This window comes from Carcharodon carcharias, chromosome 6 (assembly GCF_017639515.1).
Source record: "Carcharodon carcharias isolate sCarCar2 chromosome 6, sCarCar2.pri, whole genome shotgun sequence".
Taxonomy (NCBI): Eukaryota; Metazoa; Chordata; class Chondrichthyes; order Lamniformes; family Lamnidae; genus Carcharodon; species Carcharodon carcharias.
In genome coordinates this window covers 89,965,879-89,992,579 of record NC_054472.1, presented here as the reverse complement: position 1 = coordinate 89,992,579, position 26,701 = coordinate 89,965,879, and the positions used below count along the sequence as shown (strand labels likewise).

The window sequence follows — 26,701 nt, the reverse complement described above, 5'->3', positions numbered from 1 at the left end:
ATATCCCATGAACGGATAAAAAAAAGTCTTCATTTGTGACTTTGCATTCTGATCTTATTCATGATCATATCATTGTATTTGGAAGTGATATCTTGTGGTTCTCAATTTGTGATGCCATGTTGAATGACACCAAAATAGCCAGACACAAATCCTGATGCTCTTAGAAACCTATTAGCCAGAATTTTTAGCTCGGCGTGTGGGCGCGCACCCGACCCAACTGAGCGTGAAATGACATGTGATGATGTCAGCCGAGCATGCCGATGTCCATGGGCAGTCGTGCTATAGCTCAGTCAGCTGGTGCTTGCCTGCCAACAATTAAAAGGCCTGTTAAGGCCATTAAGTTATCAATTGATGTTAATTTTTCACTGCCCATTCAACCTAATGGTTGGCCGGCAAGCGAATTTTTTTGGGTACCTCATCCGTAGGCAGGATGAGGTTTCCAAAGGCAAATACAAATAAAATAAAAAATTATACTTTTTAATTAAAAACGTGTCCTTGCTCATGTGTCCGAGTCATGAGGGGACATGTTTCATTACATTTTTCTGCTCTATTATTTTGAAAAATATCTTTTCATCTCTCTGAGGCAGCTATGTGCCTCAGGGAGATTATTCAGCACTCTCTCGAGCGCATGCTCGAAGTTCAAACTCGGCCTGCTCGCCCTCCTCCCCCCACCTGCACAGGTAGCACTTAGCGCTGCCGCTCGTATATCATGCTGGTTGGACCTTAATTGGCCCACCAGAGTGATATGGCAGTGCGCTGTCGATTGCAGGTGGCTTCCTGACTGGCTCTGCTTGCCCCCGACGGTCCCGCATGCCAAGGGAAAAATTCTGCCCATTAAGTAGTAGGTCCAGTCTGCTCAGTCGGACGGTTTATGTTGACAGCAATGATTTTGTGCATTCCTCAGTAACTGCAGGGTTTACTCCACTGCAGATCATGCTATGATAAGATATCAATTTCTTGATCTGAAGGCTGGGCGTGATCATGTTTGGGCTGTCCACTTAAAGGTACTATCGTCAGCTGTTAGATCTCACAAAAGTTTTGTAACTTTAGGCCACAAGGCAATTAAATGGAAACAGTAAGTAGCCATATCTAGAAGACTTTGGCCTGCAATCTTAACAGGGCCAGGTTATGTAGAGAGGGAGGTGGCAGAGTTGGAAGTGGAGTTTCAGACAAGAAATTGAGAGTTCCCCACCTGCTGTGGAGTCTTTTGTATTTGACCAGTTCCCAATTATGTCAACCTGATTGACAGGCTTGCCTTACAGGTGGATGAGGAGTACTCTGAAGCAGACCATAGGACCAGGTAAGTTCAATGGGTGGGGTGGGCGGGGGTTGTCCAATCTCTAGTTGTGGGGAGTTTCCAATTCCTGAATTTACAAGGGGGAGGAGGTCTGATTCTGGGCCTGGGTCTAATCCCAGGGTGACTGTTCCCTAACCTCAGGTGGGCTCTGGGCTCTGGCTGATGCCTTGGGGGTAGGGCCAATTCCTGGATCTTTGTATGGTGTGGGGGGTGGGGGACTGGTGGTGTGCTGCTTAGCTGGAAGTAGGAAGACTGGGGCCTTGGTAGAAGCATTCCTGCTCCTGCTGGTCCACCTGTAAAACTGTAAAAGCTTTTTCCCAAAGCAGTCCTCACTTCCCTTCACCTGCCAAGTTTCCCAAAGTCTGGAGTACCTGGTCAACCACTGCAGAATCTGCAAAGCAGGTTAAACTAAGGACTGGCAGCCTCCTTAAAATAATCCTGGGAGCTGGTAGACTGTCCATCCCTTGACCTACCTCTGTTACGCTCAGTGAGTGGATTGGAGATCTGTTGGCGTTGTGTTTCAGATTTTTAAAATTTTCGTGTCTGCCCTGACGCTAGCCCACCTGTTCTTGGCTGCTAAAATTCACCAGGGGAAAGGGTACACCCTACTGTAAATAGTGACACTTCTGAATTGATCTCTTGGACATTTCTAAGCTCCGGGGACGTCCCTTCATTATCAATAGCAGGGGCCTACACCATTAAGGATGCATCTAGTGCACCTGGCTTGTTGTGGATGTTGCACACTGTGCTGCAAGTTACCAGTGCAGGATTTTCCACCCCTACCCTTTGTCCCCAACCCCACACCTCCCTCACCCCTGATGAACATCTGACTATTGACCCCAGGGGGTGGGGGCAAATGTTCAAAATATTTATCTCAATCTTCAAAGCTCCAGGCATATTGTGGGCATGACCCACAAGCTGGTCCCTACATTTGCCATTCACCAGGTTTCACCAGGTATAACATTACCTAAGATTTGCTGGAGCTCTGTATGGCCATGGATATGAGAACAGGTGTTGGGTGACCTTTCCTTCCCCTGCTCCCTTGGGCCTACGGTCCTCCCCACCCTCCTATATGAATAGACATTTTTTGGGCAGGCAAAGATTCTGCCCTTTACGAGGCCCCAATTTAGGGCTGGGACTTGGCATATCCAGTTCATGCCTGGAATGCTTTAAAGAACTGGTCAGATTTCATAACGAAGCACCTCTGCTACAACAGATATATTGAACATTAGAGATTTGTATTGTTTCAGACCAAGGACGGTAATTTTAGCTTTCATCGCTGGGCTCTCAAATCCATTGGGGTTAAAAAATCAAGGAGCTATTAGGTAGTCTGCTGATTCTTGAAAATTATCCCCAAAATGTGCATTGCCTCCCCATCCTGCTGGTTTCAGGTTTCTGGTCCAACTTTGAGGCAATGCTTGTTTTCCTCTTGAATAATCTCATCCAGACTTGGAGCATTAAATTGTTTACTCTCAATTGTTTTGCTTGCTGCTAGCATATCAACATAAATCATTAAGCTTCCTAAGCTTGAAGTTCCAAAGTATTGGGTCATATGCATCATAGGATTACACAGGATAAACAGCACAGATATAGGCCATTCGGCCCAACAAGTCCATTCCAGTAATCAGAGAGGGCTGAATTTTTAAATTTGGACAGACAGTGTTCTTAAGTGCTTTAATTAATTTCTTAATGTTCTAATAGGCCGTTTACATTTCAGCGGGCATGCAGCCGACTCCAGTGCGTGCCCGCCGAACAAAATAGCGTGGTGCCACACGACGATGTTGGGATGCACACCCGACGTCATCACGCATCATTTTACGTGTTGGCGTGTCGGGCTCGCCTCCCCCCCCCACCCACACGCCGACGAGAAAACTCTGCCCATTGTATTTAAATATTTTTTTCAATTTTAATCAGGTATCTAATCCATACTGGTCAACCCGTGGCTGTACCACAGTAGGGTCAGGGGGTCGTTTCCATTGTCCTTCCTGTCGTCATGAGGTGATTCTGGACAGACATGGTGTCTACGGGCTACAAAGGAACTTACTCGTTGAAAACATAATTGACTTATACAAGCAGGAGTCAATCAGGTAAAGCTCCAGTATTAGTGTCAACTCGTTCCATAAATCATCATTAAAACCTGACACTTGAAGTTGAATATAAAAGTAATGTATTTTTTAAAATAGATTTGTCATTTCAATTTGGAAGTTAAATATCAACAAAGCTTTCAGTGAAATACACAAGAACAAGATCAATGGTGTCTGTTGCTGTTGATAGCTAGCACACATAGTGTGGTTCCATGTAAGGGAACTTAATTAATATACACAATTTGAATGAGAAAGATAACAGGAGTTCTCAGGTTAATGACAAAACCTGCTGATGATGGTTCTGTTCCCTTACAAGGTTGGACAGATATTGTTTCCGGGACATATTCCCCTTTTTACCCTAATGAAGTTATTAAAAGTTGAGTATTGCTGAAAAAAGAGACACGTGGAAGCTTTTTGTCTTGCATTCATCAAGACATTTCACAAGAATACTGATGTAAGATAAGGGGAAAACAACAATTTATACTGTATGTGAAGGGAATGTTGATTGATTAGCAAGTGGACTCTGATTAGTAGAGGCATTGCCATGGAGAATGTACCAGTAATGGTGACTGACAGTTAACAGCCAAGCACTCTCTTCTCATACAGTATAAATTATTTCCCCCTTATATTGGTATTCTTGTGAAGTGTCCTGATGAGTGCAGACAAAAAGTCTCCTTTTTCAGCAACACTCAAGTTACGTACCGCCAAACAACTATTTATTGAAAGCTGTTGATTAGCAAAAATATTTTTTAAATCAACAAAAATAGTCAAAAATGTTAGTATTAATCATATTTCTCCCTAGCAATTTGATTTTTTAAAGAAAATATGATGACAGTGAGATACACAATCTTTTGAGAATAACCGATTTTTAACATAATGATCGCAAAGTTGATATTCAGCCTCCCCGATAAGTTTATATATTAAGTATCGGAGCCACTCAGAACTGATCTACAGCATGTTCTGTGTTTACTAATCTTAGTTGAGGTGTGATAAGGGTCCTTAGCACCCTGGGATTAGTAATTGAAAAAATCATAAAATGTTCATGCTCTTAATATCTGCTGGAAAGTATAAGAACCTCAGGAATGCCAAATTAAATTTGACTGTGACGTATCCCATGGTAGAACAGCCGGTTTAAATTGACTGTCAAGGTGAGTGAGGTCTTGAGGTGCCAAGGCCTGAAACATTGGTGAGGGCAGGTGGGATTGCCATAGGGGTGATGTTGCTGCAGGAGGCCTCCTCATGGGCCAAATAATGCACGAATAGGAGGACACCGCTGAACCTGTGGTGAAATGTCACTAGCAGAGGGAAGAGGCCCTCAATTGGAATCTGGGCAATATAGCATTGTGACAGGAAGACAATGGGAACTGTAATAACTCAAAGAGTTGAAGTTGCAAATTTCTGCCACCCACAGCCAGCCATCCATTTAGCCTGCATCATTCAGCACAGGTACAAACATATTATGTTTATTGCTAATCATACATTAGGTAAGAGTGTATGCTCCAACACCTCTTCGCCAATTGCAAATTATTTCTTACAATACAACTGGAAGTCGAGGTTGAGTACTGTTATATATTTGCTGGATTGTTGTATATCTTATTCATCTCAGAGCAATGCAGAGATGATTCTGGTTCTAAATCTTTATTTATAATACTTTAAAACATCTCAGAATTTACAGGATTTGTACATTTACATGGTCTTTGCTAGATCCCAGATGCTTTCCAGGACATTCCCAGTCCAGTATCAGTACTTAACACTCTACCTCCACCCACAGGCTTAAACAATCAAGCAAGTGTACAAGGATCAGACTGGCAAAATCAAACACAGATGAAACCATTGAACACTACATTTTTCCCCATTTTTAAATAAAGACCTTGTTTTGAATTAAATCATTCTAAATAACAAACTTATATACATCAAGTCATTTCTTAGAGTTTAACTTGTTTGTTTCCTATAAATACAGAAATAGTCTTTGAGACAAGAAGGTCTCTTCAATCTGCAATTAGATCTGATGTTGTGATTCTGTGTGATCAGTTGATGAGGTGGATGATCAACATCACTCACGGTAAAAGGAAATATATCCTCATCACCACTGTCCTTGAAATCTCCTGGTCTGCTTGCTATCAAGCATCTCACCTGTTGTCATCCAACACGTAAGTGTTGCAACGGTTGATCTGCCTTGGACCTTTTAGAAATGATGCTATCAATGCCAGTTAATGAGAATGTCAGAGCATTGCAGAGATGACTCTAGTTCTATATCTTTATTTCTAATACTTTAAAACTCCTCAGAGTTTACAGGCTTTGTACACATCCATGATCTCCTTTCCAGAATATTCCCAGTCTGGTATCAGTACTTAACTCTCTACCTCCACCCACAGGCTTTAGGAATCAGCAAGTGTACAAGGATCAGCAAGTGTACCAGACTAGCATAATCAAACACAGATGACATCACTGAACATGACAAGCACCATGATAGTACTGAGTTAAAAAAGTCTTGTTCATGGATTTGAATATTTTCCTGTAGAAGATAACTCAAAGGGTACATTAGTTAGACGATCTACCTGCTTGAAGTTCTTGTGCTGAACTGCTTGAGGAACAGTAAAAGCAGCAGCACTTTTCCCTTCCCACTCCCACCAACCAGTCCAGCCCAGCCCAGCCTGAGCAAATTCCCTGTTGTATTGGTACCACAGCCTTAAACGGGGACATTTTATCTAAAACCAGCTTACTTCAGAAAAATGTTCTACAGGTTGGCATGAGCTCAGCTTATGTTACTGACATTTCAAATGTGTGACAAATTTACTAAAAATAATCAGTTTGCTACCAGTTTTATTTAGGGTCTATTTTTATATGTTGCTGTTAGCATCTCTCGTCAGCACAATGTGTATGACGTGCTAAAGTAAACTAGACAAGGTGCTAATTTGGGCATCTGTCATGTCGCTTAAGCTCTCCTGCATTTCTTTTTCTGAACCAGTTCACATTATTCCAGAATCACTCAATAAAAAATTGGTTGAAGGCAGTCTATTGAATTTTCAGGGTAATGATGGCTTCTCACTTAGTCACAGCCAGGTTTGAGTTCCCAAGCTGACTTAATATTCAGATTTCCCTGCTGCACTTGTGATATAAATGTATTAACTGTTGTTGGATCCTCTTACCATAGTGCCTGCAGAAAATTTTTGAGTACAGTGTACTCTTAAGCTTGTTATAATGTACTTTCAATCCTCAGTAAATATAACAGTCTCAAACTCCTGACAGTAATTTAAGGTTAACTCAACATTGGCGGGGTCAGAGAGCACCCATTGGCTTGAGGAACGTGCCTTGCTGAAATGGGTGAGCAGTCTTGAGTGCAGAAGTGTGAGCTGTTCAATGAAATAAGGCAAAACATTTCTAAATTTCTGGAGGGCTTTCACTGAGTTTACTGATCATCCATGATTCAATCCTCCAGACTTTGAGAATTTGCATCTCATATATGGGTTTGTACTGTTTGAATAGTACTGGCTCTAAAGGTCTTTTTTGCTTTTTGGATATAATTTCCTGCCTGATCATTACTAAATTAATTCCTGCTGCTTTAGCACCATGAGCAGAATCATCACAGGTTTGCACTAAGTGCAGTAGAGGGCGGGAAAATGAACATGTTACCTGGCAGCCTCAGTGGTGGTTTTCTATGCTATATCATCCCAATCCCGCCACATTAATCATGCATTCCCAGGAAACATGCCGTTTCACTTGTGGGCGGCCTCCATTTCACCCACCACGCCATCACCTCACCTCTTCCCCACACTGGGTGCCATATTTAAAGTGCAGTCATGTGCACACCTCTCAATGCTTCCAGCCTAGGACTGCTGCATGGAAGACATCGCCCCAAAAGGCAAGAAGACTGCAGCCCCCCTGACTCAGTGACGTATCTCTGGAGAACCTTTTGGACACCGTGGAAGACCACCATGATGACCTCTACCCCCACTCTGGCCACAGGAGGGGCAACAACATCACCAATCTGCCTTGGGAGATGTTGACAGCAGTGGAAAGTGCCAATGCCCTGCAAAAGAGGACAGCCACCCAGTGCTGAAAGAGGATGAATGATCTATTCCATTCCGCCAGGGTAATTCACTCTTCTCATCACTCTCAGCTCACACACTCACAAACCCATCACACATCCACAGGGATCTCACTCATTGCCAGGTCAAGGGACATCACCATTCACTCTCTCCCACACAAATTTATTGTCTTCATCCCATCCATGGCACCACTCACCACCCACACATGCCAGGCATACTTATCATCTGGCCTGGCAGGACTCCTGCTTATACTCTCTCCATCTGTCTTCCTGCAGGACAAGCTGGCACACAACAAAAGGGGGAGGTCGCAGACTGGTGAGGGAATGCCTGAAATCAAGGTCCTCATGGACTTTGAAAATATAGTCATCCAACTCTGGACCATTCCTGTGCTGATGGTGAGGTTGGCGGTGCTCAATCAAGGGAGGGTCCAGCAGGGCAAAATCCACCAGGCAACAACCCTGTAAGTGATGTACCCTGCTTCATAAGCCACTGCCATGCACTAATTATCTCCTCTTGCTTTTGCAGACACATCTGGGAAACAGCCAGTGGAGTCCATGTCCCAGGTCCTCGACTCAAGCCCAGAAGACACGTCAAAAGAGGAATCTGCTGAAACCTCATTGAAGACCCATCACAGTGCTCACCCACATCCTCCACCAGTGCAGAAACACATGCCTCAGTTGGACCAAACTTTAGAGTAGCCTCAGGGCCTGGTGAGCACAGTGCACTGTCTGACCCACAGCAGGTGGAGGCAGGGAATTCCCAGGTTTCCGGCACTCGGAGAACTGCTGGAGACCAGAAAAGTGCCAAAACAGAGTCAGATAATGAGCCTCTGGACTTGGTCATGTCACAGTTGCTGGAGCTGCAAAGGCAAGCTTGGGAACATCAGGAAGGGATGTCTGCTGCACTCCACAGATTGCAAGGCACGATGGAGGAGTCCATCCGCCTTCAGTGTGAGGTGATAGCGCTGGCATGCTAGTGCACTGAGGTCAACACTGGCAGGATGGTGGCCTCCATGAAGACCTTGGTCCAGGACATTAGTCCCGTACTGCTGCGTGGGCTGAACTCCATAGCTGATGCCATGGTTGGCCTCCAACGTTGTCAACGTGAGAGGGGTGCAGGGCAGCTCAATCTCACTCCAGCTTCTCTTTCTCCTCAAGGAGTCAGCCATGGGCCCTTGGGCATCCATAGGGAGGAGAATCAGCAGATACAAACCCCAGGGCCATCCATCCAGGTGACTCTGGGAGCGTCAGGCTCATCTGAATCCCCTCTTCCAGTGACCCAGAAAATCCAGATCCACAAGCTGAGGGGAGTGCCACTGCCCCACAGGAGGGCCCTGAAAGCAGGCTGAAGCTCTCCAGGTCTTATCCCTCCAGAGGACGCCCATCAAGGTCATCATAGATAGGGCGTAGCAGTCAGCAGGCTGCCTCCACCTCCGCCGTGGATGTCCAGGGTGCACCAAGACTTAGTGACAGGGTTAGGAAGGTTAAGGAGATGTAGTTGCACAGCCTGAGCATGGATGTTAATCACTTGTACATAATGTTCACTTTGTTAATAAACTCCCATAGTGTTCACTTTGTTAATAAACTCTACCTATGGCTCCTCGTTCTGATGAGCAGTGTTCATGTCACTCAGATGTGAAACCATGGTCCCTGCACAAGATAAAGGGAGGTGTCTCAGTACAGGACCTCTTCCCTGTGCTTTGTGCAACCTTCCCAGCACACTGATGGTGTGCCTTCACTGTCACTGGTCACATCAGTCATGCCTGCACCTCAGTGGGACTTATCATTGCTGCCAGAATGTCCTGGACCAGCGGCACAGAGTTTCATCATTGTGTGTGTGCTCCCAGCACCTTCAAGGTGCAGCTGGCTCCCAAATCTTCAGCATCTGTATCCGGTGACATATGGTCCTGACGGGTTCAGCTAACGAAGAATGCCATGGGATCAGGTGAAGTTAAAGTTTCCCCGCTGCATCTCCATGATATGACACTATTCACAGAGCACAAGTGAGGTGCCATCAGCCAGACAGGAGTCAGACATTTACATAAGCAATGCAAGGATCTGTGGAGTGTCGACACCGCACATTTTCATCATCCTCCTGGAATGTAGGGGCTGTGGGCATCTGCTGCATCTCCATGATGGGAGCCTTATCACAGAGGCTATGTGCACTGCCATCAGCCAGACAGGAGTCAGATGTTCACAGATGCAATTTGAAGATCTATGTTGTCTCCTCACTGCATGTCATCATCATTCTCCACAAATCTAGCAGCTGTGAGGGCCTCCTGAGCATGCCTGCCTCATCTGGCCAGTGCAATGGTCTCATCACCATCATACTCGCCTTCGAGAACCTCCTCAAGCTCATCACCATTAATGTCCTCCTCATCAGAGGAGACATACAGCTCCTCTATCTCCTTCTCAGCCAGCTCCTCTCCCTGTTGCAGCACCAGGTTGTAAAGGGGCAACAAGTGATGATGATGCGTGACACCCTCTGTGGACTGTATTCCAGGGCTCCACCAGACCGGCCCTGGCACCGGAACCTCATTTTCAACATCCCAATGGTTTGCTCCACCAAAGCGCGAGTTGCAGCATGAGCCTTGTTGTACCTTCTCTCTGCTGCAATCTGAGGCCGCGGGACGGTGTCATCAGCCACATCCTACCCTTGTCCCTGAGGAGCCATCCCTGCAGCCTCTGTGGACCTGGAAGATGTCAGAGATCTGAGATCTGCTAAGGATATAGGAATGGTGGACGCTCCCTGGGAGCTGTGTGCAGACCTGCAGGATGCATTTGCGGTGGTCGCACACCAGCTGTACATTCAGCGAATGGAAGCCTTCGTGGTTGACATAGTTAACCACTTGTCGCCATGGAGATCAGAGCGCCACGTGAGTGCAGTTGATCGCACCCTGTGCCTGTGAGAAACCTGAGATCTGAGCAAATCCCAGCGCTCTTGCATCCTGGCTGTCCTGATCTCAGATGAAATGCACAAAGTTGTATGCCTTCGCAAAGATGGCGTCCATGACCTTGTAGATGGATTTGTGGGTGGAGGCTTGTGATATCCCAGAGAGTTCACCTGTGGGGCCCTGAAAGGAGCCACTGGTGTAAAAATTGAGTTCCGTGGTCATTTTCACAGGCACTGGCAGTGGATGCCCTCCATGTGCCTGTGATGCCAAATCCAGCAGATGGCAGTTGTGACTGAACAGTTCCCTGGCCATGTGCAGTCTATGGTGAAACTGGTTCTTGGTCACCTGCAGGAATGACTCTGAGTTTAGCTAGGTGCTGACCAATGACAACTCACTGTGGCTTTTCAGCGGTGTGTGCAGGAGCCCCAGCTGACCCTTCTTCCTGAGGGTACCGCTTCTCCCTCTGTGCAGCCAGGCACCTCCGTCACTCTCTTTTCCTTCATCTCCGTTTTCTGTAAGCCACAACACATACAGCTAGGTCACCAGGCTCCATGTTCCTGATGTATTCCTCCTGCAGCATGAAAGACAGAGATGCATGGTTAGCTTGGGTTTTCTGAGAACCTCTCTTTGTTAATTCTGAAAGCCCCTTAACTCACCCCGGAGAGTGCTGGCCACCACTTGGATGGCCAGAGTTTAGTGCGCTGCATGGCTGCCAAAAACCCCACCTTCCTCCGCCCCACTCCACCTGATCAATTGGCAGCAGCTTTGTCCATTGGACTGCATGCTGTGCTCTTGGCTCAGGTGCAGTCATTCTCCTAACCTGCACTGCAAGGCTGCACTGTTAACTTGAACCATGGGGGAGACTGGTCCAAACCAGGATGATGACTTTGCAAGGGATTGTGAACACCTCCAGCAGTGACTGCTCCATGGCCAGCTTTCGCAAGGAGATTGTACAATGTGCCCAGTCAACCAATTGTTCTGCAGTCCACTAAAGTGTTCATTAGTTTGCAGTCTGTTCGCGAGAGGTGGAAAGATCTGGAGCACTTGGTGGCACTTTCAGCCAGATAAGCTAGAGGCCCGACTCCCAGCACACCAATGTGGCTGCGCACTGAACTTTCTCAGCTGTGAAGGAATGGTCACTTTATACAGGGTTTCCATAATGTATGGCCGCTTCCCTCCCACCACCCCCCACACGTGCTTGTACACTACCATCAACCTCAGTGCAGCCATTGCCCCCTAAACTCCTCAACCGCAGAGTAGCCCTTGCCCTGGCACCACACTGTCAGCCAGCCGAGAAAACGCGACTTGCCTGTGCCCTCGCCAGACTGCGTGATGCCTCAACCTTGAGGTCAAACAGGCGACTCTTGCGAGCACTGAGCAATGTTATTCTGCACTTATTTCCCAGTTACCCTCGCCAGGGGCACCCCTTTCTAAATGCTGTTGAAAAACATGTCAGTGTGCGATCATGCCGACATGTTCGGTTGATCCAGCATCGCGGGATGATTCCAGCAAGCTGGTCTTATAACGATGTGTGGATGTATTACATTGAAGTTCCCAACATGCAGCGGTGGGAAGCATGGCCTGCCATTGGTGTGTGGAGCGGACGATTATAAACTGGTTTCATGGCATCGTGAAACCAATTTTTGGTCTTCCCGCCATATTGTCTGCTCATGCTGCCGAACAAGCCCCACACCAGTTGGCACAAAAAATTCCACCACCATGTTTTTGATTCACAACTCTATTCCCACAACAATGTTGCTGACAGCTGCCATTGCAGCAAGCACATTGCTCAGCATGAGTTTCATTCGGACAGGCCTATGGCACTCTTGGATTTAGAGAGTTAAAAGAGGTTTCTACGGAGGGAGAAGTGTAAGTGTGACTGCACCTGAGGCATTTAGCACCTCTTCGTCCTTGACCCAAGACTCACATGTTCAGTCCTAGGTACACCTACCTGGGCATGTCAAAATTTTTGTTGGTGTTTTTTGAGGCAGGTAGTCACCAAGTTGTTCCCTTCCTCTCAAGCCTGACTTCTTGACTACTTCCATCCCAGGGACAGCTGCAGCTGTAAAGTTCATCTCAACACTGAAGTTCTACATTAACGTTTTTTCCTGAACCACCACCAACATCATTTGTCAAAACAATCTTCTGTGCACCAGCATTCAAACAAATACCAGACGCTTGTTTGCCAGTGGAAGCACTTCCACCACTTTTCTCATGGAAAGGAGGCAGCAGCAGGAGAAGGCAGAACATTTCTTCCAAGTGACAAGTTTCCAAAAACACTGGGTGTTATCAATAGCACAGCAGCAACAACCCATGGCGTACATGAATAGGAAAGACTTCAATAGCATAATGGTGGTCCCAGATCACTAGAACTGAATTATTCAAATGAATGTGTCTTAACCTGTTATCAGCCACAATGATTTCTTTTGAGTCAGTACACCATGGCTCCACAATTTTGAAAGAGGTTGGCTTCTAGGGAGCAAGGGTATATCACCAGGCATCTGGCTGGTGACCTATACATACCAACCTAGACAACTAACAAAAGCTGATCAACAGCTTCAAAAAATCTGACAAAGCCCCAAAAGGCTGACAATTCCGAATACCCTTGAAAAATGAAAACAATTCCACCTCCTGCTCAAGTTGGTGATTAAAAAAATAAACAGGCGAAAGCCTAAATGGGAAACCCAAATGTTGAAGGCCTCCCTCCTGCCACCCCAGAAAATAGTATTTCTATTTGAAGTAATGTATTATTGTTCATTTTAAGCACTTTCAAATATTAAAAGTATACAAAAGAAAGGCTGAGATCAGTAGATGTTCCAACCCTGAAAGAATTGGATATGAGGATCAGACAGGAAAGTGGAGCTGAGATTGAAGATCAGCCAACTTTCTATTTGCGAACTTGTGAATGGTGAAGCAGGCACATGGGGCCAATTGACCCATTCCCTTTTTTTGTGTTCTTATGAAAAAAACAAAGTGATGTTTTGATTTTCAACTCAGCCACCAAAATATTTCGCTGAGTTTTACTTCAACATTGACTACCTCACATCCAACTCTCCACAGCTTCAATTCACAAAGGTTCTCTACTCCTTGGATTCAGTTAATAAAAGCAGTCTATCCCACCTAACCACCCAATTTTGTAGCATGACTCAGCTATGTGGAGTCCTCACCAAGATTTTGTAAAATGTTGTTGCAGCCAATTTTTTCAATGCATGGCATTTAAAAGGGAACATGGCTGTTGGGGTACACCTTTAATTGGGTGTGGTTATGGTTTCTGTATACATCACTAGAGGGGAAATGAAGCAATGTATTATCTAATTCAGACTTAGGCTGGCCCTGTTGCCGTCGGGCGTCATGGTGGGCATGAGCGGACAATATGGCGAGAATGCCAAAAATTGGTTTCACACTGTCGTGAAACCAGTTTGCCATTGTCTGCTCCATCCGACAATGGCAGGCCACCTTTCCCACTGCTGAATGTCGGGAACCAAATTTTAATGCATTTGCATCTTATCATCTTGCCTGCTGGCTGGAATCACCCCCTCACGGCAAATTTACTGCCCACGTTGGTGAGAAAACACGCCAGCCCAGAATACGTCTTGACAAGTGTGACATGCAGAAGTTGGGATTAGCATTTGGGCTTTGCTCACATCACAGACATCCAAGGAGCAGAAGCTGCTGGAGCCCGACAGCTACTGGATCCTGGAGGAACACGTGCATCACATGCTGGGTGGATTGTCATGGATATGGCTCCGCCAAGAAGCAGCTCACAGAGGCTGGGAGGGCTCTGTTGATGCCTGGGGTCTGCTTTGGGACATCAGGGTATTGGCCATTGTCTACTATGGATGATCATCAAGGGGGGGAGAGGAAGATCCAGATGTGAGTGGGAGAGGAAGGTGTACTGTGGTGGGGGGAAGGGTGGGAGAGGAATATCTAGATTTGACTGGGAGAAGAAGTTGTACTGGGGGGCGGGATGTTGAGATTGGGAGAGGGGGATCGATGGTGTCCGGGGTGGGAGTGTGAGGTTGGGAGGGAGGTACAAAGGTGTCCTGGGTTGAGGTTGGGAGAGGCGGATTAGGGTGTAACAGGAAGAATGTGGCAACTGGGGAGGTAGATGTTAGGGCGAAGGAAGGTGTAAGGGAAGAAGTTCAGAGGAAGTAAGGAGCTCGGGGGAGGGAAGGACTTCATGGGGAGGAAGGAGTTTAGGGGGAGAAAGGAGATTGGGGGGGAGGAACGAGTTCAGAGAGGGGCAGGACTTTATGAGAGGAAAGAGTTCGGAGGGGGGAAGGAGTCCAGCTGGAGGAAAGAGTCCAGGGGGAGGAAGGAGTAAGGGTGGAGGAGGCAGTAAGGGTGGAGGCGGGAGTAAGTGGGGAATGTCCAGATGAACATGCAATGGAGGGGCCTGTGGAGTCACTGACTGCCTCTTGCGGAGCGAACTAAGGGTGGGCATGGTAGCAGGGAATGGTGAGTATGAGAAGGGGCAGAGTGAGCTGGAAAGGTGGAAGGGTAGAAAAGATGGTGAGGATGGTTGGTGGGGGCTTGGAGGCAGACACAGTACCTGGGGATGGGAATGAAGAGGTTGGGGAGGCCAATGTGGATGGGGATGGGATTCTCGGAGATGTAGGGAATGTGCACCTTCACCCAGACATCCTGGAAAGAAAAGGGTTCTGGTTGGTAGAGGACAGTGGGGAGGTGGAAGTTGCTGCCCTGACATCTGCAGGAAGGGTCGAGACAGCCTGTACAATGGTTGATCCTGTTACCTCTTATGACTTTGGTATGGGTCTTCTGGACAGCCGAGGCCGTGAGAGCCCTGGCTTGCTTTGGCTGCCCTCCTGTGGGTCAACTGTTCCCTCTGCAGTAACAGAGGACAAGGTTGAGGGGTCACGGGCAAAGGGGACTTGGAAGGAGAGGACAACCTCTGAGATTCCTGATTGGATGACCAGGGGTGTCCTGCTGTCACTTCCTTCGGGTGCCCGAGGGCCCCAGTCTGACTTGAGGAGAAGGAGCACCTGGAGGGACGTTGAGATGCCCTATTTCCCTTTCACATTGCCACTGCAGGAACTCACCCATGGCTACCGCGATGGAGTGCAGGTCTGCATGCATCTCTACCTTCTTCTGGATCAGGATCTCCATGACATCCGCCATCCTTCCCAAGGAGACCTCAATGTGCGCACATCAGAGAGCAGGCAAATGCACTCCTCTGACTCACTTGTTACTCTGTTGAGGGCTTCCAACAGCTCTGTTTGATGATCCTCCACCTTCTGCTGAATCTCCATGACCAGCTGTAAGGCCGAATCCAGAGGCTCGTCATCTGACTTGGACCTCACAGATGCCTCTTAGCCAGCAGTCCTCCCAGTGCCGGGGAGCTCACATGAACCTGCCTCCTCCTGCTGCGGACAGGTGTCCAAGTGATGACCAGCAGGTTGTGAATCTAAGTCTGCTCCAGATCTAGGCTGCACCGAAGTGTGTGTATCTGTGCTGGTGGGGGCTGTGGGTAAGCGCTGTGATGGGTCTTTCAGGCTGCTTATTTCCAGCTCTTCAATGGAGGAGGTGTCCTCTTGGCTGGAGGTGAGGACCTGGATGGAGCTGAGGGACTGGCTGGCTGATGGTGTTGGTCACTTGGTAGAGCTCCCTGTAAATCAAAGTAGAGATAAGTAGTGCATGGCAGCACTGTCAAAAGCAGGAGAGAGAGCACTCACAGTAGCGTTGAGAGAGGGATGATGTGGTGCAGGATCCTCATATGGGTGTTTGCCGCCGGCATCTCCGTCACCACCAGCATGGTCTGTGTCCTCACCAGTCAGTGCGATGGCATGGTCCTCAAATTGAGTGAGGGACCTAATGTGGGCCACTCCACCCCTGGCTCGGGACCTCTCCCTGCTGATGTGAGCCAGCTTCTCCTCCACAAAAACAGATGGAGAGTGTGAGCAGGACACATGGCAATGCGTGGAATGTTGGTATGTGGTGAGCAGAGCCAAGAATTGGATGAGGACACAAGCTCCAGAGGACATGAGCCTGATAGAGATGTGAGGATGTAAGTGAGAGTTAGTGGTGTTGCCCCTTGAGGTGTGAGATCCTTGCGGATATGTGATGGGTTTGTGGGTGTGTGAGTTGAGAGTGACAAAAAGAGTGACTTACCTGGGAATGAATGATACCATTCATCCTCTTTCTGCAATGGATGGCTATCTTCTTTTGCAGCCCTCCCATGCTGAATTGGTGACCTTGCTTGCTGGTCTTCCTCCAGAATGGGGGTACAGAAATTTGTGGCAGGCCTCCACTGCATCCAGTAGGCACTGGAGGGAGGCGCTACTAAATCTGGGGGCAACATGATTCCTCCCTTTGGAGGAATCAGTCATCAGTTCCCAGCAGCTGCCTGTCCCTTGAAGAGCGCTCACTTTGTACATGGGTGGCCTTTTAAGTATGGCACCTGGTTTACTAAAGGCCTGAGGTGACAGCGGGGCAGGCAAATCAGAGGCTACCCCACCAGCGACCCGGCATGTTTCCCGAGAATGCATTATTAATGAGGTGTGACACGTCTGCAGTGGGACGGTGCAGCATGAAGAGCTGCCATTGAGGCTGCGGGTAAAATATCCTTTCTCCCATTTGTTACCACACTTATTGCAAATTTGGAACGATTCCACCCTTAGTCTCAATTTGTTCTGAAGAAACGAGCAGCTCAGACATGTGTACAAGTTCTTCAGCTGTGTAATACTGCTACCAACTTCTCAACTCCTTAATAAATAAACTGGTGTGTTTTTGTATTAACCAGTCCCTTACGTATTCTTTCACGGTTGCCCATTCCTAATTGTCCTTGAACTGAGTGGCTTGCTGGGCCATTTCAGAGGGTAGTTAAGAGTCAATCACATTGCTGTGGATCTGGAATCAAATGTAGGCCAGATTAGGTAAGGATAGCAGATTTCCTTCCCTAAAGGGCATTGTGAACTAGATAGGTTTTTACAACAATCATTGATAGTTTCATGGTCAGCATTACTAAATTTATAATTCCAGATTAATTAATCCACCAGTTGGTGGGATTTGAACCCATGTCCCAAAAGCATTAGCCTGGGCCTCTAGATTACTAGTCCAGTGACATTCCCATCACACAACCATCTACCTTTGATGTTTAGCTACTAAGTAAGCAAAACAGCACAACATTGTGCCAGTTGTGGAAATTGTTTTTCATTTTCAAGCACATTGTGGTGCCAGTGCTGATGGAGGAAGCTGGTAAGCAGATAAGTCTGAAGTTTAAAACCCCCCAATCAATGCAAAGGGTGTGATTTCTAACCGAAGATTGCTGTGCGCAAGCTGTGTGTTAAACAGGCTGATAAAGCACATCGAGAGGTTCAGCACTGGGCAGTGCTCAGTCGGGAAAGGCAAGTAGCTGGGATGCAGCTCAGATCAATTATGGACAAGGAAGAACCAAGAAACACTGCAGAAATCAGGCTGAGAAAGGTTGCAAAAACAACAGGAAAAATTGAGAGTTGATGAAAGCTGGAAAAAGTCTTCGGCACCATTGTTCATTTTGTGGACTCTTGTGGTGTGTTTCTGCAAGAACTCAGCTTCATGGGCAGAGTTTCAGAAACACACGCATAACTTGCAACAGCACCACTCATCCCAAGTGCTGTGTTGAGTAGAGGAACTGCAAACAACTGACACTTTAAAGTGAAGTGTTCACTGTATTCAAATCCTGATCAGTAAAACAGCAGGAATATTCATTTAAATGGCAGAGAAGAAAAAAGGTCCAGAAAATTCCCAAGGTTAAATTGGAAGGCGGCTGACCTACTCTTTGAGTTTAAATGATTTAAACAGCGCACAGAATTATAGTTTGTCAACTCGGGTGCATTTGATCCAGACAAGCTGACCATAAAGATTTGTTTAGCCATTGGAAATGAAGGTTTACATAGACTCAACACATCTGGGCTCATAAAAAAGATCCCAAAAAGATTTGGACAATTTAGGAAGACCAGTTCAGAGTCAAATTGAATTTCTGTATCCAATGCCTGGAGTTTATGTCATACTGTCAACAATCTAGGGAATCCCTTGATCACTTTATCAGTTGATGCAGAGTAAAGGGTGCCTACTGCGATTTTTCAGAAGCAGAACTGGCAGAGAGAATTGTCAAATTGCATCAACTCCAACTGACACACTTCAAAAAGATTTGTTAGACAAACCCAAAAACTACAGCAATGAGTTACTCAAAGATGGACAAAAGTATAAATCGGTTATTGCAGGCAGACAAATCTTATAGGTCCTATATGCAACCCCAACCACCGACACAGTGAATAGAATAGCCAAGTACGAGAACACATGTGGATTGCAGACTTCCACATGCACCAAAGAGATGTTCATCATTTCACGGGACAGGATCTTCCGGTCGGCAAGCGGGGGTGGGGCTCGCTCGCCAATGTGTAAAATGACACGGGATGATGTTGGGTGGAACTCCCGACGTCACCCTGTGTCATTTCCATTTTCAGGTAAGTGGGGGCGCAGCTGAGTCAGCTATGCACCCGCCGACCTGTCAACGGCCTATTGAGGCCATTGATAAACTAATTAAGGTAATTAATGGACCTGCCTGTCCAACCTTAAGGTTGGCGGGAAGGCCGGGACCCTTGGCGTGCTTCGGAAAAAGCATGAAACCTCATCCACGGGTGGGATGAGGTTTCATGAGGGTAATTGAATTTTAATCAAATCTTTCAATAAAAGTTATGGACATGGCCCAACTTATGTGACAGTGTCACAAGAGGGGACATGTCAGGGAAATTTTTTTATCATTTCTATTAAAAATTTTAATTTTGAGCCGATCTCCTTGAGGCAGCACTTAGCCTCAGGGAGATCTGTGCGCTATTTTGTGCGCATGTGTAAAAGAGCACACACCTGGCTAAGGGAATCACACCCTGCCTGCACAGGGAACACATAGCGCTTCCTGGCGGACGTCACGCTGGGCGGGCCTTAATTGGCCCAGCCACGTAAAATGGCGGTGCGCCCCCAATCGGGGGCACCGATCAGAGGTGTGCCCACCCGCGCCAACTCCCATTCCCGCATTTGCCCCCCAATGGGGGGATAATTTTTCCCATGTGTCAAAAAGGGTCACTGACAGCGGCAATGCAAAAGAACAAAGGCCAAAGGAGCTATGAGAAGTCATGCAAAGGCTCAAGCAGATCATAAAGAAGCCACACCTTCGAGCAGCAACAACAACCATATTAGACCTTGTAGGAAAAGCAGACACGAGCTGGTGGAGGAAACGGACAATGACGATGATATTCAAGACAGTGTGAGGCACAGTGAGCACACATTCCACACTATCCATACAGCAGAACATATAGATGCCATTACATTGTCAGAAGCTTTTGCCATGCTTCAGAACATCTGCCTTCAGAAAGCCGGTGAGTATTTGTTATTGGCAAAAGCAGCCACAGGGGCAAGTGCCAACATAATACTTCTGAGAATTCCGCAATAAATATACCCACAGAAGTGGAAGGCCATGGCGAAACCTTCTACCATGATGCTTTCAGCATATAATGACTTGGTAATTCCATCCGTAGAATCAATCATGCCACAGTGTAAATACAACCAACCACCCTGGGTGTCACAGCTATTCTACATAGTCCGAAGCCCAAAGGTCTAGCGATTCCAGGTCTACCGGCATGCCAAGATCTCACGTTGGCTATCATATCAGCCAGATACCGCAGGGCGGATCAGCATCAGAAGATACGCCCGTCACTTCAGTTAGTGATCTGACATCATAATATCCTGAGTGTATTGATGAAATTGGCAATTTTCAGGGAGATGCAATGTTATGCTTGAGAGAGGATGCTATACCATCGATTAATCTACTACACGTGTGCAATGAAGATGTTCTACACTGACCTGTGTTGACCTGATGAATTTCATACAACAGAAGTGTCAGTAGCTATAGGGAGAGACAGCAAAAGATCCAATGCTGCAGGAACTCTGAAAGACTATTAGCAAATGTTGACCAGACTCCATTCAGGATGTCCATGAACACAAGAGGCAGTTTTGGGCTTACCAGGACAAGCTAGACGTATTCAGGGAATCATCTTTAAGGGCAAGGAGGTCATCATACCAGAGTCATTGCGAAGTGACATACTACAGCAACTTCACAGTCACACTTGGGCATAGATCATACAAGGGGATTCATAAGAGAAACAATTTATTGGCCGGGTATGAACAATGACATTGAGTTCACAGTTAAGGAGTGTTAGGCATGTCAGGAAAATATGCCAATTCACGCCAAGGAACTGCTTTTACCACACAAAGTTTCTACTCATCTTTGGGGCAAAATTGCTTCCAACCTCTTCCACATCCACAGGAATCATTTCTTAGTTGTCAGTGATTATTTTTCTAAGTATCCTATCATCCATCAATTGTGCAATATGTTGAGCACAACTGGAGCACCCATTCTAGGTGCTATTTTCAGTTTATTTGGGACACCCAGGGAAATAGTCTCAAAGAATGATCCTCAATTTACTGGTAAGTCACTCAGGGACATGTGTGAGAAGTGAATAAATCACACTACTTCTCCACACTACCCCAGATCTAACAGAATAGCCAAAAGAATGATTTGAATGTGAAATCTTTAATCTTAAAGTGCAGACAGACTAAACATACCAAAGCTGCAGCTTAGGGCAACACTTCCGAGTGCAGCCATTCCATGACTGCCGGAACACGTGTTTGGCAGACCAGTGTGGAACAAATTTCCCTGGTTTTTATCAATATGCCCTGTCAGATGCCAGAGAAGAACTTTTGAAAAAAGATGGGGAGGGTGAAAGATGTGCATGACAGGAATGCAGGTAAAGCTTTGCCAAGTTTAAAGATAGGACGACAGGTTTGAATTCAGGATCCCAAGGAAGGTACGTCACAACCAGCCAAAGTGACAAAGCTCTGTCCAGAGCCAAGGCCATATGAGGTCATCACACCCAATGAAACATTGAGACAGAACAGAGAACAAATCAGGGAAGTACCAGTCCTCAACCACCATGCAACTCCATTGCATCCAGGACAGGATCCAAGGCAAAATCCAAAGCAACATCCAAGCACGACACTCCCACAAACCGCTGTGAGAAAATTCAACAATCTCAGGCTAACCTTATAGTTACTAAGTCAGGGCATAAATGCATATCACTTCTCCACTTCAGGGACTTATAAGTCTAAGGGCAGAATTTTCTGCTCGTCAGGCAGGCGGGCCCGACCCAATCTCCAGCGGGCGGGGAGCTGATCCCCATCAGAGAAGTGGGCCCCGCCGCCATTTTACATGGGCAGGCCAATTAAGGCCCGCCTAGCGTGACATCCGGTGGGAAACACTATGCACTTCCTGTGCGAGCGGGAGGGATTCCCCAAAAGCAAGAGTGTGCATGAAAAACCGCACATCTCCCTGAGGCTAAGTGCTGCCTCAGGGAGATCACTGACACTTTCAAAAAGATTAAAAATAGAAAAAAAAATCCCCAACATGTCCCCCTCATGTGACAATGTCACACGAGATGTGACATGTTCATAAATTACAGTAAAACTTTATTAAACTTTTTAGAACCCTACATGAAACCTCATCCTGCTGGTGGATGAGGTTTCATGTTTTTTCTATTGCCCGCTGGGGCTCCTGGCCATTGACAAGTCAGTGGGCCCGCAGCTGATTTCGCTGTACCCCCGCCTTCCTGAAAATTTAAATGGGGCGGGATGACATTGGGGGTTCCACCCGACATCATCCCGGGTCATTTTATGCGTCGGCGAGTAGACCCCGCCCCCTGCTCACCAATGGCAAAATTCTGCCCTAAGAGTTTCTTAATTCATAACTCTGTCATGTGTAATTGAGCATTTCCATGTATTATACATAGTTATGGCTATTGGTAAGAGGGATTTATTTATTTGAAAAGGGGAGATGTTATGGTACACCTTAAAGTGTGTGTGGTTATGTTTTCTGTTACATCATTAGAGGGGAAATGATACAATGTATCATGTGATTCAAACTTTGTCTCAGTTTGTTCTGAGGAAGGCACCAGCTAAGACATGTGTAAAGTTCTCCAGTTGTGTAATACTGCTACTCACTTCTCAAATCCTTAATAAATCAACCTATGTATTATTGCGTTAACCAAGTCCTTATGCGTGGTTGGTGCCTTGAGTAAGCACAAGGAGAAGAAAAACACAACAAAGGCCTATATGATAGCTTCTAGGTTGCTGCATGGCTGTGTATGTACATGTGCAGCTCAGTGGAAACATTGGTCACCATCCCTTAGCCTGGTCAGAAACATTCCTCCAAATTCAGCCAAACAATGCTGATGCAAAGGGTATGCAAATGTTGCTGATGTACAGCACTGGTGAGAGATTGGGGGAGGGAGAGTTCGAGTTTAAATTTAAATAGACTAGTGACCCAAAAGCAAAGCATTGTCTTTTCATTGGTATGATGCCCCCACGTAACATTGGGAAGAATTTAACGTTTGCAGCAGCGGACCCGTCACTGGCTAGAGAGCCAGAAGTAATCCTGCCATGTCCATTCTGTTCCTGCTGACCTGATTTAGTGCCAATCAGGCATTTAGCAGGTCTGCGTCGGGGTCCTCATTGTGTCCAGGGTATTACACTCCCGAGAGTTATTGGCCATTCAGAAGCCAGCAGTTCTCTAGTACTGGCTGTGCTACCGGGAGCAGTGGTCACTGCCAGTACTGCAGTAGGCTCAGGCTGGAGGATTGTTGCCTAGAGTGACGTTAGGTAAGGCAGTCTTGCCAGGGCCAGTTGGGGAGGTCCCAGACGAAAAAGGAACAGGGTTAGTATTTAAGGCAGGCTGGGTTCTTCACCTGTGAGTGACCCTTGCCTCAGTGGGCCTTTACCTGGCAGGTTGCCCACATGGCCTGGCCTGTGCCTGCCACTGATTGGGTGAGGATCTGAATTAGCTTCTGGGCGGGAAGACCATCCTTGAGCCTTCCTTCACCAGATTTAATCAGCCTTGGTAAGATAAATGAGAACCAACAGAGACTCCATGAGTTTTACTGCTACCAAAACCTTTGTGTAATAGCACCTTCTTTCAGAACAAACCATGTCAAAGGGTGTTCTGAAGACATCCAAGATCAGAGCATTGACAGCAGCTGAAGTTGATCATCACTAGACATGTCTCTTTGAATGGCATTCTCAACACATGTGGTTACCACAGCACTGACTATGACATAGATCACCCACCTGGTGTGCATTCAGGTTAGGATGCACACTTGAAGTTTTTTTCTTTCAAAGCAGGAATATTGTCCTTGTATCAACATCAGCCACAGTGCCTACCCAGATAAAAATTAATTGTTCCTCAACTTGATTGAACAGACACTCTTGGCTATGACGGGGCAACATCGCAACACTTGAGATCCATAGTGGGATCAAACAGGGTTGTGTTCTAGCATTGGCATTCTTTGGCATATTCTTCTCTTTGCTGCTGTCATATGCCTTCAGATCATCTACAGAGGGTGTCTACTTACATACCAGAACTGACGGAAAGTCTTGCTCACCTGAGATCCAAGACAAAGGTGCACCAAGTCCTCATCAGAGAGTTGCTATAGGCTGATGATGCTGCCCTAATGTTCCACACCAAGAAATGCCTTCAGCGGCAAATGGACAGGCTGTGTCATGCCAGCAGAGAGTTTAGTTTGACCATCAGCATCAGGAAGCCAAATGTCATGTACCAGAATGTTGCCATACCATCATCTACCAGCATTGCCAATGTGACACTGAAGGTTGATGATAGTTTTGATGCTGAAACAAACACATAAATCACAAAAGCTGCAGATGTTATGTCCAAGCTGAGTAAGAGAGTATGGGACAAGAGATCTGACTGAGAAAACCAAACACGAGTCTACCGAGCCTGAATCCTCAGTGCACTTGTCAACCATGGTGAGACCTGGACCTAGGCAAGAGAAAATGCTGAACAGTTTCCACCTTCAGTGTTTCAGGTGTATCCTTGGCATTTCTTCGTAGGACAAAGTCACCAACTCAGAGGTCCTGAAGGGTGCTAATTCACCAGCAGATGCTCATTATTAAGCCAATGACATTTGCGCTGGCTCAGCCACGTTCATCAGATGGGTGATGGACTTGTACCCACAGTTCTTCTGTACAGTGAACTGGCCACTGGATCACAAACTGTTGGATGTCCATACCTTTGCTGCAAGGACATGTGCAAGTGAGATATGAAAACGGGGAACATTGACACTGACAACTGAGAGATAGTCACTGATGACTGTAACCTCTGAAGGCTGATCATTTGGAAAGATATTGGAAGAGGTGAACAGGAATAAAAAGCCCAGCTGGTCGAGGTGAGAGCCCAGAGAAGACAGAGGCCAGCAAATCCTATACTTTCTCAGCCCTCTGTCTTACTCTGCAGAAAATGTGGCAGATACTGCCATGCCAGAGTGGGGCCTCTGAGCCACACGAGGCAATGGTTAACAGAGTTGACCAGCACAGCGCAAACCATCATCTTGTGAGACAGAAGGCTGCCACACTGATTTTATATTACATCTCCTTGTTCTTCCTACCAAAATGTATCACCTCACGCTTCTCTGCATTAAATTTCATGTGTAACATGTGCAATTCTCCAGTCCTCTGGCACCACTCCTGGATCCATGAAGGATTAGAAAAATGGCAATTTTCTATGCAATTCCCACCCTTACTTCCCTCATAATCCTTAGATGCATCTGATCCTGTCTTGGGTACCTTATCAGCTCTAATACAGCCAGTCTTTCTAATACGTCTCTCTATCCATTTTTAGCCTGCCCAGTGTCTCAACTTCTTACCCTTTCACTATGATTTTGGCAGCACCTTCTTCCTTGGTATAAACAGATGCAAAATATTCATTTAGTACTCAGCCATGCCCTCTGACTTCATGAATAATTCAGGATTGTTCAACAAGTACTGCCCAATCACAGAATCATACCTAACATAAGGCATTGTGTTTTGGGTTTTGCAAACACGGGCTAGTTAGCACTGGGTATTCTAATAAATACACAAACAACCAATTTAAGGTAATCAGTCGAGTTCTTAATATGGGTCATGCTATCTGACCTGCTGAGTATTTCCAGCATTTTCTGTTTTTATTTCAGATGTCCAGCATCTGAAGTATTTTGCTTTTACGTTAGAAAAATATCCTTGCCAAACATTTTATATGGAATAGGAATTAATATGGGCAATTTGTGCCTTTATACATACTTAACATTGATGTATGTACTTAACTATATGTTCATACTTACCTGGTGTATTGTTAAGGGGGAATATACAGTATCAGGCTGATTTTCTGAATGTACCGTCCAAGGGGGGAAAGCCTTACCACTGAAAGTACATTGGAAAATCATAGGTGAATTGTCTGTGATTATTCAATCCATTGATTTTAACATATAACCAGGGATTTCTGGCAGGAAGCGTGGATTTTGAAAATCATCCATTAATGTAAGGTCCCCATTCTATTTTTTAATTTCTCTCTCATGCATTCTTCTTGTGTTATGTAGTGTTCCCAGATATAATCCATATATTTCATCCTGGACTGAACCATTGCTACTTTTGATCCGGTCAAAAGGATTTGAAGTCATTTATCCATCATTTTCTCCTGTATTTTCTGTCCAGGTTTTCTCTAAGCTTCCGCATATTGGAAAAGTGGGACAATTTCCTAAATTGTTCCATCAGGAAATGTGCCAAAGAAAGTCCAGCCAATTTCTAGGAGGAAATGGGATGAAATGACGGTTGTGTCATGTTGGGGCACCCACCTAGTAACTGGAAAAGGACAGATCAATAAAATGATCAGTCAGTGTTGTGGGTTCTCTGTATTGTGATGAATCAAAGAGTACGAATTCATTCAGTTTTGTTTGCAGACCTGAAAAGAAGAGTGAGCAACCCATGTGTGAAGAACATGATGATGAACGGATCAACATTTATTGTCTGACATGTGAAGTGCCAACATGCTCCATGTGTAAAGTGTTTGGTGCTCATAAAGACTGTGAGGTGGCTCCACTCAATAATATTTATAAAAGGCAAAAGGTATGTCTTATTTTCTCTTCTCCGCAGATTTTTTTAAAGAAAGGTTCCTCTTTCTAGTGATTCTGAATCAAAAGATAGAAAAATAACCAGTTCCCAGGATTATTTCAGTGTAATTTTTGTCACTCAGTGGAGCATCCAAGGGTTACCCATTTCTTTACCCAGTTTTCACTTTAATGCTTGTCCTTCTTAAGACAACAATGGTGTCACATTTTTATTTGCTGGTTGCTGTTTATTTTTAAAGGGAAGTAAGCAACACAAGCGCAAATGTTTGAATGGCTTCTGTTTGGAGCTACAGCTTCTAAATGGAATATCAGGTATTAACCAGTCCCTCCTTTGACAAACCACACTGCTGTTTCAGGCCTGCACATAATTGTGGGAT

The 26,701-nt window shown here is 46.0% G+C and overlaps 1 protein-coding gene across 2 annotated transcripts in view; it reads left to right on the top strand.

Annotated features, from left to right (window-relative positions):
* trim55a (tripartite motif containing 55a) overlaps window positions 1-26,701 on the top strand; it is a 104,132-nt gene that overhangs the window by 27,055 nt on the left and 50,376 nt on the right. For both annotated transcript variants that reach the window (XM_041190476.1, XM_041190475.1), the window contains exons 2-3: window positions 3,212-3,384; window positions 26,157-26,322. In XM_041190476.1, the coding sequence (XP_041046410.1) occupies window positions 3,212-3,384; window positions 26,157-26,322 (339 nt within the window). The remainder of the gene's footprint in view (window positions 1-3,211; window positions 3,385-26,156; window positions 26,323-26,701) is intronic.